Here is a 13,697-nt window from a genome sequence, read left to right on the forward strand (position 1 = left end):
TAATAATAAAAGCTAGATTGCAGAATGCTTGTCGTTGAGGTGATAATGTTCTATGCCCTTAGAAGACATTTTGAGAAATGGCAAGGGAGAGAGTGTTTGGAGCTGGAGTGTGAGAGGCAGAGGTCACAGAACATTTTTGGAGTCCAGCTGAGGATGTAGAGAGGGAGGACTGAGGACACAGAAGTGAGGGGGTTAAAGGTGAGGGGGAGGAGAAAGTGAAACAGTAGGGACGATGAGTGTCAGGGAAGAGAGGAATGTGTTTGAACAAGTGAAATGTTATATTGAATGGGATAGTGTCAGTGGGATACGGAGCAGGAGATGTGTTGGCTGTTTATAGGATGTGTTGGCTGTCCTTTTTTTCTCTTCCAAGTTGTACCATTAGTAAAACCATGAAATGATGGTCCTAAGTGGCTTAAATTATTATGCTTCCTGTGTTTGAATTTAAATATTGAGAGCTTATGCTGTACACATTTATACAGAAGAGATTGCTCAAATTAAACTGTACATTTTAACCCGTCCTTCCCCTGTGTGATCACACCCATTTAACAGAATTTCACGCCTAAACTTTCATCACGGCTCAGTGAGGGTTGGGAGATCAATGACTGAAGCATGAGCTGAATTCACAACAAGGCTGATGGGCTTGACAACACTTCAGCCTCTAGTTCTCTGGTGTCAGAGCTGCGAAACTGCCTCGTCTCCTTCCTGTTCCTCCCTTCTATTTTCTGCTCCTGCCTGTTTGTTGTTCTTTTCCCTCAGTGAAAATGAACACGGTATCTGTGTTGCCATCTCCACTCTTAGCCTCCTTTTTAGCATTGTCATCCATGCCTCTTAGTCATACATCGTCACGATCTGGCCCTTTGCTGGGCCCCCATTCAAGCCTTGCCCTGCCATCTCTCAAGAAGCCCCTGCTCTTACACAAATTGTGTAACCAGGCCATGGAAACAAATGTGTGCATGGCTTTGAAGAGCAGCACCTTGACCATACTCGGTTGTCAAGTTGCCAGCCTGGTAATCATTTTTTTTCTCTCCCCCTGGTCCCCTCTCTGTTGTGGTTGCCCTCTGTTAGGAGATGAGCTGAAGGGAATGAGCTATATTTAGAAACAGCAGGCAGTGTACAGGAGGCTGTGATACTGTTGGTTGTCTCTGTGTATCATACTGACCATTATAAAGCTTTGTAAGGAGCCACCTGGTCTGCAGCTGGTTTTGAGAGGACAGTTCTGTTCACTACTGTACCAGGGGTCTGGCCTGGGCTGGCTGCTTCCTGGAGCACAGAGCAAGACTGCTGCCCGTTGCTGATTTTACATCGACGTTATTACACCTCTTTACATTATTACACCTCTTTACAGGCTCTGCGCAGAAATTCAGTTGAATGACGTCTAGCATTTTCCTTGTAGTGTGTAGGCTGTATTGTTCTGTAGGACATTATTGTATTGTTTAAATAATGTGTAATTCATACAGATACATTTATCCATGATCAATACAATTCAGGTCATCCATGTGATGCATGGACAAGATATTATTAAATAAAACAAATAGTTTTAGGCAATCGTAACCCAATTCATTTCCCTTGGGGATATGCTTACAGTGTGTTTTTTTTAATGATTTAAACAATATAATAATGTCCTACAATACATAGCCTCCACAGGCTATAAATGGAAAATGCTGACTGGACTGGCTCCAGAACCCCATCGAGGTGTCATATTTATCTTTCCGACTACCTGCCAAGCATCCTGTGTTTTGCAGCCAGGAGTAAATCTGAGGCCTATAATGGACTGAGCTTTTATGAAATGGATTATTCCATGGGTGTTATACCTGTGTAGTAACACTGTAAATACTATAGTAACAGCATTGTAGTTACATATGATTTTAATAAGTGCTTTGGGTGTGCTATATAATGACAAATGAAGGGAGTTGAGTGTTTTGCTACTACACAAGTAGAATAAGGAACGGTCTCTATTCCACTTGTGTAATTACAATAAACATTCAACTCCATAAATGTTATTATTTAACAATACTATGTAACATGTCAATACAACGTTGTGCCTTGTGTAATGTGTTGCTACACAGGTTATAAGAGCAACAACTCTTATCAGACACCAATAGTATTAATGGCTCAGCAGAATGCTCCAAGAATGATGATCCATATTTACATTTACATTTACATTTAAGTCATTTAGCAGACGCTCTTATCCAGAGCGACTTACAAATTGGTGCATGCACCTTATGACATCCAGTGGAACAGCCACTTTACAATAGTGCATCTAAATCTTTTAGGGGGGGGGGGTGAGAAGGATTACTTATCCTATCCTAGGTATTCCTTAAAGAGGTGGGGTTTCAGGTGTCTCCGGAACTTAGTCCCAATCTTGCATGGCTGCACCAAAATAAGAATCAGACAGAGAGTGGTCCTCTGTAGCTCAGATGCTACAGAATGGCGCTTGCAACGCCAATATCGTGGGATTGATTCCCCCGGACCACCTGTACGTAGAAGGTATGCATGCATGACTGTACAGATGTAGGATCTTACACTGAACAAAAAATACATGCAACAATTTCAAAGATTTTACTGAGTTACAGGGTCATATAAGGAAATCAGTCATTTGAAATAAATTCATTAGGTCCAAATATATGGATTTCACGTGACTGGGAGTACAGATATGCATCTGTTGGTCACAGATACCTTAAAAAAAACGTAGGGGTGTGGATCAGAAAACCAGCAGCGCGACACATTTCCTTCGCATACTCTTAGAAAAAAAGGGTTCCAAAAGGCTTCTTTGGGTGTCCCCATAGGAGAACCCGTGTTGGCTCCTCTGTGGAAAGGGTTCTACCTGGAACCAAATAGGGTTCTCCTATGGGGACACCCAAAGAACTCTTTTGGAACCAGCGTGCCACTGGCCATCAAGTGAGCATTTGCACACTGAAGTCGAGTGAGCATTTGCACACTGAAGTCAGGTGAGGTGAGCATTTGCACCCTGGTGAGGATGACGAGCAAGCAGATGAGCTTCCCTGAGACGGTTCCTAACAATCTGTGTGTAACGGCGTTCGTCTGTTGAAGGGGAGTCGGACCAAAATGCAGCGTGGTGGTTACCCAATACGACAACACAATAAACCCATGTCACACCCTGGCCTGAACAAATCATTAAAGAAAACACAAAGTACTAAGACCAAGGCGTGACAGAACCCCCCCCCCCCCAAAACCATAGGGAGGGTTCGGGTGGGCGTCTGTCCATGGTGGCGGCTCCGGTTCGGGACGTGGACCCCACTCCATAAATGTCATAGTTCCTCCCCCTCGCGTCCTGGGATAATCCACTCTCGCAGCCGACCATTGCCTAATAGTCCTCACCCATAACCCCACTGGACTGAGGGGCAGCTCGGGACTGAGGAGCAGCTCGGGACTGAGGGGAAGCTCGGGACTGCGGGGCAGCTCGGGACTGCGGGGCAGCCCGGGACTGAGAGGAAGCCCAGTACTGAGATGAAGCTCAGGCAGGTAGTTGGCTCCGGCAGATCCTGGCTGGCTGGCGGATCTGGAAGAGTCTGGTTGACTGGCAGATCTGGAAGAGTCTGGTTGACTGGCAGATCTGGAAGAGTCTGGTTGACTGGCAGATCTGGAAGAGTCTGGTTGACTGGCAGATCTGGAAGAGTCTGGTTGACTGGCAGATCTGGAAGATCATGGCTGACTGGCGGATCTAGCTGCTCTGGCTGCTCCATGCAGACTGACAGCTCTGGCTGCTCCATGTAGACTGGCAGCTCTGGCTGCTCCATGCAGACTGGCAGCTCTGGCTGCTCCATGCAGACTGGCAGCTCTGGCTGCTCCATGCAGACTGGCATCTCAGGCTGCTCCATGCAGACTGACAGCTCTGGCTGCTCCATGCAGACTGGCAGCTCTGGCTGCTCCATGCAGACTGGCAGCTCAGGCTGCTCCATGCAGACTGGCAGCTCAGGCTGCTCCATGCAGACTGACATCTCTGGCTGCTCCATTTAGACTGGCAGCTCTGGCTGCTCCATGCAGACTGGCAGCTCTGGCTGCTCCATGCAGACTGGCAGCTCTGGCTGCTCCATGCAGTCTGGCAGCTCAGGCTGCTCCGAACAGGCAGGAGGCTCCGGCAGCGCTGTAGAGGAGGAAGGCTCTGGAAGCGCTGAACAGGCGGGAGACTCCGACAGCGCAGGAGAGAAGGATGGCTCTGGCTGTGCTGAACAGGCGAGGCGCACTGAAGGCCTGGTGCGTGGTGCTGGAACTGGTGGTACTGGATCGAGGACACGCCCAGGAAGCCTGGTGCGGGGAGCTGCTACCGGAGGACTGGTGTGTGGAGGTGGCTCTGGATAGACCGGACTGTGCAGGCACACTGGAGCTCTTGAGCACCAAGCCTGACCAACCTTACCTGGCTCGATGCCCACTCTAGCCCGGCCAATACGAAGAGCTGGTATGAACCGCACCGGGCTATGCACCCGCACTGGAAACACTGTGCGCTCCACGGTCTCTCTAGCCCCCCTGTAAGCCCCCCCCCCCCAATACATTTTTGGGGCTGACTCTCAGGCTTCCATCCGCGTTGCCGTGCTGCCTCCTCATACCAGCGCCTCTCTGCTTTCTTCGCCTCCAGTTCTTCCTTGGGGCGGCGATATTCTCCAGGCTGAGCCAGGGTCCTTTTCCGTCCAATATCTCCTCCCAAGCCCAGAAGTCCTTTGATCGCTGCTCCTCACGATTAACAGGGGGAGTTGGCTCAGGTCTGAACCCTGACTCTGCCACACTCTCCCTGAGCCCTCCCCCCCAATACATTTTTGGGGTGACTTTCGGGTTTCCTTCTGCGCCGCCGTTTCTTTCTCTTCGACTCCATTCTCCTATAGCCCTCTTCGCACTGCTCCAGCGAATCCCAGGCGGGCTCCGGCAACTCTCTCTGGGTCGACCGCCCACCTGTCTATTTCCTCCCAAGTCGTATACTCTATACTCCTGCTGTCCATAACGTCCTCCCATGTCCTTTCCTCCTTTCGCTGCTCCTGCTGTCGCTGCCTGTTACCACGCCGCTCGGTCCGGGTGTGGTGGGTGATTCTGTAACGGCGTTCGTCTGTTGAAGGAGAGTCGGACCAAAATGCAGCGTGGTGGTTACTCATGTTCTTTAATGAAGAATAGCAATACATGAAAATACTATATAACAAAAACAACAAACGAAACGCGAAACCTATTACAGCCTATCTGGTGAACACTAACACAGAGACAGGAACAATCACCCACAAAATACACAGTGAAACCCAGGCTACCTAAATATGGTTCCCAATCAGAGACAACGAGAATCACCTGACTCTGAGAACCGCCTCAGGCAGCCAAGCCTATGCTAGACACACCCCTAATCAGCCACAATCCCAATGCCTACAAAAAAAAACAATACGACAACACAATAAACCCATGTCACACCCTGGCCTGAACAAATAATTAAAGAAAACACAAAATACTAAGACCAAGGCGTGACACTGTGCAGAAATTCTTTGGTTGTGCAAACCCACAGTTTTATCAGCTGTCCAGATGGCTAGTCTCAGACCATCCCGCAGGTGAAGAAGGTGGATGTGGAGGTCCTGGGTTGGCGTGGTTAAACATGGTCTGCGGTTGTGAGGCCGGTTGGACTTATTGCCAAATTCTCTACAACAACATTGGAGGCGGCGTATGGTAGAGAAATTAACCTTAAATTCTCTGGCAACAGCTCTGGTGGAAATTTCCGCGGTCAGCATGCCAATTGCAGATTCCTTCAAAACTGGAGATGTCTGTGGCATTGTTGTGTGACAAAACTGCACAGTTTAGAGTTGCCTTTTATGTTCCCCAACACAAGATGTACTACCTGTGTAATTATCATGCTGTTTTAATTGGCTTCTTGATATGCCACACTTGTCAGGTGGATGGATTATCTTAACAAAGGGGAAATGCTCACTAACAGGGATGTAAGCAAACTTGTGTACCAGATTTGAGAGAAATAAGCTTTTTGTGCATATGAAACATTTCTGTGATCTTTTATTTCAACTCGTGAAACATGGGACCAACACTTTAAATGTTGCGTTTATATTTTTGTTCAGTATATTTGAGTCAGTTTGCTACAGCAGGAAAATAATCCTGGAGCAACAGGAAATGGAAATTGTGGATTATAATTACTTGTAACGGTTTTCTTGGTGTGAAGGAGAGTCGGACCAAAATGCAGCGTGTAGATTGCGATCCATGTTTAATCAAACAAACGTAACACGAATCAATACAAAACACTACAAAACAATAAACGTAACGAAAACCGAAAACAGCCTATACTTGTGTCAACTAACACAGCGACAGGAACAAAGACACTAAGGACAATCACCCACGACAAACTCAAAGAATATGGCTGCCTAAATATGGTTCCCAATCAGAGACAACTATAAACACCTGCCTCTGATTGAGAACCACTCCAGACAGCCATTGACTTTGCTAGATCACCCCACTAGCTACAATCCCAATATATACACACCAAAACCCCAAGACAAAACACACCACAATACAAAAACCCCATGCCACACCCTGGCCTGACCCAATACATAAAGATAAACACAAAATACTTTGACCAGGGCGTGACATTACTGGAATAGTTTGTAGGGGGTTGATAATTTTTTTTGTTAGGACAAATCAAATCTGAAATTTCAAAGTGGAAATACTAACTATACTAACTTTTTCAAAACTCATATATACTACAAGTTTTAATTTCACTTTGGACAAAAGCATCTGTTAAATGGCATATATTATTAAATTATTATATATTAGAGTGCTTGATGAATGCCATTCACAGATGTTCAGGAGTTCAAATTCCAAGTGCCTCAATCAAGTCAGCTGTGTTTTCTTAAGTTTAATAAGGCTCAATGGATTTAGATGTTTAAAAGTTAGGCTAAATGTGAATAGCCTTGTAGTACTAAGTATTCGTAATAATAATGCAAACAAATCTAGAGCCCTTGAAACCCAAGAGTTTTAGCCACCTAAAAGCTTTATTTACAGGCACAACCCCAATCCTTTAATACTCCTCATTTCACCAGCTTCTCCCAAACCAAATATTTATTTTTATAAAACCCCCTTAATACACATTTCAGCCAGGAATTCAGAGGAAATTTCAGCGAAAGCTGTTCTTGCTCCGTTTATTTTTTAGCTCAGAATGTTTGGTTTAGTTCTGAGTGAGCAGACTGGCTTAGTATTGCTATGAATGCCCTTACAGCAGGTAGAGGATGAAACATAGTTCATCCACTAATTAGACTGCTTGATTTCAGGCCTTTATGTCCTTTATACTGTAGCTTCTCTCAATGTGTGGCCTCCAGAGAGCACTGTGCCCTGCTTGGCCATAATTAGGCATACTGAGTTTGATGGACAGTTCCCATAGCAATCTGCCCTCTACGCCTCTTGACCAATAATCTTGTCGTTGATACAATGAAGTAGTGCCATTATGCACTGTGATGCTGATTGGTGATGCATGCAGGGTTAACATAGTCTCTCTGCCACCTAACTCCAAGTCCTCCTGACTTCAGAGTCTGGAAAGGCTCTCGATGTTGTCGGCACGATGGGTCGATAAGGATAACACCCTGCTACCAAGGACTGTGGGCTCTCCTTCCCCGTGACCGAAGTGAGTAAGACAGGTAAACGTGTTAACCCTCGCAAGGCTGCCGGCCCAGACGGCATCCCTAGCCACGTCCTCAGAGCATGCGTAAACACGCCAGCCAGCTGGTCTGTTTACAGACATATTCAATCTCTCCCTATCACAGCCTGCATCCCCACATGTTTCAAGATTGCCACCATTCCATTATTGGGTACAGGAACAAAGGTAACTTAACTAAATGACTCCCCCCGTAGCACTCACTTCTGTCATCATGAAGTGCTTTGAGAGACATATCACCTCCACCTTACCTGTCACCATAGACCCACTTCAATTTGCTTACCGTCCTAATAGGTTCACAGACGATGCAATCGCCATCACACTGCACACTGCCCTATCCCATCTAGAGGAATACCTATGTAAGAATCCTGTTCATTGACTATACAGTAGCTCAGCATTCAACACAATAGTAGCCTCCAAGCTGATCATCAAGCTGAACCCCGCCCTGTGCAATTGGGTCCTGGACTTTCTGACGGCCGCCCCCAGGTGGCGAAGGTAGGAAACAACAGTTCCACTTCGCTGATCCTCAACACTGGGGCCCTACAAGGGTGCGTGCTCAGCCCCCTCCCGAACTCCCTGTTCACCCATGACTGCGTTGGCCATGCACACCTCAAACTCAATCATCAAGTTTGTGGACGACATAACCATAGTAGGCTTGATTACCAACAACGACAAGACAGCCTACAGGGAGGAGTTGAGGGCTCTGGGAGTGTGGTGTCAGAAATTATCCTCCCACTCAACATCAACAAAACAAAGGAGATTATTTTGGACGTCAGCAGAGGGAGCACCCCCCCTAGCCACATCGACGGGACAGTAGTGGAGAAGGTGGAAAGTTCCTCAGCGTACATATCACTGACCAACTGAAATGGTCCACCCACACAGGCAGTGTGGTGAAGAAGGCGCAACAACGCATCTTCAACCTCCAGGAGGCTGAAGAATTATGGCTTTGCACCTAAAAAAAACCCTCACAAACTTTTACAGATGCACAATTGAGAGCATCCTGTCGGGTTTCATCACCGCCTGGTATGGCAACTGCACTGCCCGCAACCCCAAGGCTCTCAAGGGCGGTGCGGTCTGCACAGCGCATCACTGAGGACGAACTACCTGCCCTCCAGGACACCTACAGCACCCGATGTCACAGGAAAGCCAAAAATATCATCAAGGACAACCACCCAAGCACTGCCTGTTCACCCCACTATCATACAGAAGGAGAGATCAGTACAGGTGCATAAGAACAGGGACTGACAGACTGGAAAAACAGCTTCTATCTCAAGGCCATCAGACTATTACATAGCCATCACTAGCACAGAGAGGCAGCTGCCTACATACAGACTTGAAATCATTGGTCACTTTTAATAATGTCATTTTAATAATGTTTACATATCTTGCATTACTCATCTCATGTAAATACTGTATTGTATACTATTTACTGTATCTTAGTCTGCCGCTCTGACATTGCTTGTCCATATATTTATATATTCTTAACTCCTTTCCTTTAATTTTTGTCTCTTGTTAGATATTGCTGCACTGTCGGAACTAGAAGCACAAGCATTTCGCTACACCCGCAATAACACGTGTATGTAACCAATAAAATTTGATCATGATTGGTTTTCATTTGTGTCTTTCGCACTCAAACATCCACATGGACAGCCACACAAAGCCCTGAGCACCGCCCCCTTCCAATACAGTTGTTGTGTTTTCAAATCCAATCAACGTGAGGTCTCAACCCCCCCGAAAGAAAGAGAAAACATCTAAGAGAACCAATCAAAGCTCATTAAGAAATAAGCACAAATCTGTGCAAATATTTTATTTCCAACGGCCTCCTGTCCAGACCGGTGTGTCAGCTCTCCCTCGCTGACCATGCGAGTTGCATCAGCCAGGCTAGGAGTAGCATAGATCAAACATAGGTTGTAGTTCTGAGTAAAAGAGAGGTTTTAAATCCGGATGGAGATTACAGTATTGAGCGACTCAACAGCATTCTGTGCTGTGTGTGTACCAGTAGCATTCACTGCTCAGAATGAAACTTGTGGCTGATGTATTGTTTGTCTGTTTCTGCAGGCTAGATGTATGTGTAGTTAGAGGGATGAGTGTTTGATTGACAGCTGTCATTGCTCCTCCTGTTCCCAGGCTTGTGGATGACCGCTGTGTGGTACAGCCAGACACAGGGGACCTCAACAACCCGCCCAAGAAGTTCAGAGGTAATGAGTACACCCCTTCTATCACTCTGTTCAAGCTGCTGTTCAAATGCAAGCGTCCAACCCATACTGTGGGATCAGAGTCGGCAAGGAGTTATGGCATTGACTTCATGTGACCTTTTTTTCACTCTAGTTTCCTCTCTTAGTCCAATCTCTGCTCAGATGTCATTACAATGGATATGATGTCAGCTGGAAAAGGCCTTGTAGAATCTCTTCCAACTCTGAGGCCATTATTGCAAGAGGATTCTAACTAAGTACTGTGGGTTTAACCCAGTGATTTGTGCTCCATGTAAGCATTAGATCAGTAGTTGACACTGAGGGGTTTTTAAAGGTATGTTGAGACATGGATCCATGACCCCTGATCCTTTGTTATGACATGTGAACTGATGTCTGTGGAAATTAAACTCTACTGAAGCTAATTAACCTTGTATTCACCTGCCTCCCCTCACTGAAATGTGGCACTAGACTACACTACAGTACAGGCTACATTACAGTACAGTTAATACACCACATTGTGTCACCTAGTGAGAGGCCTGTGTTGACTGTGGTGGGAGTGGTTAACTCCGATGCCCTTTGTTCTTTCACCGCTAAACTAAAATGTTCCTTATACTTGTATCTGGTAGTGGCAGCATTTTTTTATTTAATTAAAAGTGTTGGCAAATGTATCTAATGTCTTCAGACTATGAAAAGATGGCAGAGTGCCATGTGTCTTTCATTATTGAGGCTGATTCATGCAGTCCATTTCCTGCAAATGTAAGCAGTGTGGCTTATGCCAGAACAGAGTTTAGTGTTTCTGAGACTGTCTGGAACAGGCTTGTGTGTTCTGTGAGTAAGAGATAGTAGGCTATTTACTGACAGTTTCTCAAGGCATTTAGGATTTTAAGGTACTTTTAAGATACTCGTGAGATTTATTTAGGATACTCTTTAAAGAGATAGGCTATCAGACATTTTCAGAAGATGGGCAGGGACTGACATTAGACGGAAGTTTTTTCCACCATTGGAGAGCCAGAACAGAGAAGCGCTTTGATTACAAGACTAAGCTAGTATATAGCCTGGTCATGAGTCGTGCTCAGGGTTCATGCATTAGATCTGATTGATCTACATACAGTACATCTTTCATGGCAGGTCTGACAGGCTTCACTGCTCATATTCAAAGTATTTCTATGAACAGATTAGCATTCCAAATCATATAGATTGATGCAGTAGTGCCGATGATGCATCCTACTGGGTGTTGGACTCCTGTGTGTTGCCAGGGTTTGCCTACAATAATGTTGCCTGTGAAATGTCAAACTATTTTGTTTGTTTTGAGGCCCATTTGTCCCTAAAGCGAGCCCTGGACAATTTCTTGATGTTGATTGCAAACCCTTGTTCCCAGCTTGCGTGTATTGGGGTTTGGATTTGAGCAGGCTGAGGCAGCAACAAAAATAGTTGTTTGATGTGAGATTCTGTTTACTTCGCTTTCACTTTAACTAGAGCTTCATATCTTCAGAGGCATCTTAATCCATAAACAACACTATCCTCCTCCAAAGAAAAAAATCATTCTAAGTGTAACGGTTTTCTATGTGTGGTGAAGGAGAGTCGGACCAAAACGCAGCGTGTAGATTACGATTAATGTTTAATGAAAAAAAACACACTAAACAAACACTACAAAACAATAAACAAAAACCAAACCAGCCTAAATTGGTGCAAACTAACACTAGACAGTTACAAGGACACCAAGGACAATCACCCACAAAACAACCAAAGAATATGGCTGCCTAAATATGGTTCCCAATCAGAGACAACGATAAACACCTGCCTCTGATTGAGAACCACTCCAGACAGCCATAGACTCTGCTAGATCACCCCACTAGCTACAATCCCACTATATACCAAAACCCCAAGACAAACCACACCACAATACAAAAACCCCATTCCACACCCTGGCCTGACCCAATACATAAAGATAAACACAAAATACTTCGACCAGGGCGTGACACTAAGAGTGTATTTTGATGCCACTGCTGTTTCATACTTGGATGTTTTGGAATTCACCTTTATTGCTTCAACACATCTAATGCCATGGGTTTGTTGTATAGTCATTCAACAACACCAAATTGTCGGCCCAATTACTGTGATTAAAGAGGTGATAGTACACTGGGATTCGTGCCTTCACTGGTGTCCGTCATTAATTGCCATGGCTGTCTGTCAGTTTGAACTGGAGCCGGGTCAATCCTATTGCCATAGTAACAACATATTGGCCTTTCCCAGGTGGAGATTTCAATGGTGGATTACGTGTGCTACTGTCTCTTTAGCTCATGTGGAACACATCTGCTTAATTAATGCATAATGCAAATGCTGAATTTCATAATGAACTGTGTTTGGTACAGAATATGATGATGATGATAATAATAGACTACACTCATGTATAGTAGCACTTTGATTGAAACTAGATTAGGTTATTTTGGAGAAAAATCTATCTACCAGCTATGGATTTGTATGATTGGTTGGGGTTTACTGTATATCAAGCTTCTGTGTTTAACTTTATTCTCAGTCTTGGTGACGATATCTAACTTTTTCCCCCACTCAACCATACAACCTAGCCAAGACATTAAGAATTCTAGTCTGATCAGTGATGTGTCAGACAGTAAAACAACCTGAGTGTTGACAGTTTTTACAGTGATTTTACAGTCCTCCCTTTAGCTCAAGGTCAGTGCAGAACTATTCTGATAGCAGCATGGCGGGCCAGCTGGGAGTGATTGTGATGCTCCTGCTGATGGGCACCTGGAAGCTCTGGCTGCATACTGTCTCGGTCTCTAATGGAGCCCTTTTTAAATTAGCACAACACCTTGGCCGGCCTCCAGTGCAGACCTTTGAAAATACATTTTTGAGTGAAATGACGTGATTGCCAATGTGAGTTTCATTTATTCTAATCAAGGTCATGGAAATTATCCCTGAAAATGAAAGCCCTAGTTTACTTTATATAGCACGTCTGTGTCATTGTCACACAAATGACTCCATATTATGTCAAACTTCAGTGACAATGGTGACAAAATGAAGATGTAATGAAACACACCACAACTCCTCTAGTATATTGTACTCTCCTGCACTGTTGCACAGTGCAAGATGATTCAATGTAAGGAGACATGCCTGTTGTTGCTCAGGGAAATGTATTGCTTCTGGTTAGTTGTGTGATTTGCTAAATGGATGGTTTTTGTTTTTGGCGCAGGAGCCCAAGATACAGTAACTCCTTCGTGTCAAGCAGCTGTTCAGTCTCAATCTAGAGGCTCAGTAGACTCAGGAGTCAGCACCATCACTGTCTTTAGGCCTCTAACAAGACTGGCCCAAATATGTCACTGCTTAGTATTGAGAGAAGTGGGATCAATAGCTACTAAAGCAGCAGGGTACCTTATTATCTTTATGTTCCTTTTCATTCTCTTTTTGGACTGAGAAAACAGGCCTACGTAAAATGTATTTAGCCATGATTGTTTCTGCTCAATGGCATGTAATTGTCAAAATGGTGAGCAGGTTTTGTTTGCACGGCTGTTGTTTCAGTTCCCCAAATAGCCACATTAGACATGCACACTACTGGACAAGAATCTATTTAATCATCTAGTATTGTCTGGACTGATGGTTTATTGGGATGTTATAGGTCAGAGGAGTTAAAGAGTTTGTCTGAGGGGTAGGCTTTAAATAGTATTGGTAGACTCCAACTCCTTTTTAAGATGGCGCTGACAGACACGGTTGCCCTATTTCTAGCTCCTAGCCAACTTTGAAGTATTTTTTTATTCATTATTTGTTTTCATTATTTGCTCAATGTTTCTTGTGTCATTACCTACAGCAGAAAATAGCTTTTGGACATTAGATCAGCAGTCACTCAAGCAAAA

General features: G+C 44.9%; 1 protein-coding gene across 13 annotated transcripts in view; it reads left to right on the forward strand.

Moving 5' to 3' along the window:
- The window catches only part of LOC118388347 (inositol 1,4,5-trisphosphate receptor type 1-like), a 152,357-nt gene that overhangs the window by 13,175 nt on the left and 125,485 nt on the right, over window positions 1-13,697 (forward strand). For 12 of the 13 annotated variants that reach the window (XM_052526645.1, XM_052526646.1, XM_052526649.1 and 9 more), the window contains exon 3: window positions 9,764-9,834. The exons of the other annotated variant lie outside the window; for it this stretch is intronic. In XM_052526645.1, the coding sequence (XP_052382605.1) occupies window positions 9,764-9,834 (71 nt within the window). The remainder of the gene's footprint in view (window positions 1-9,763; window positions 9,835-13,697) is intronic. 13 annotated transcript variants of the gene reach the window in all.

The sequence above is a fragment of the Oncorhynchus keta genome, chromosome 10 (genome assembly GCF_023373465.1).
Source record: "Oncorhynchus keta strain PuntledgeMale-10-30-2019 chromosome 10, Oket_V2, whole genome shotgun sequence".
Taxonomy (NCBI): domain Eukaryota; kingdom Metazoa; phylum Chordata; class Actinopteri; order Salmoniformes; family Salmonidae; genus Oncorhynchus; species Oncorhynchus keta.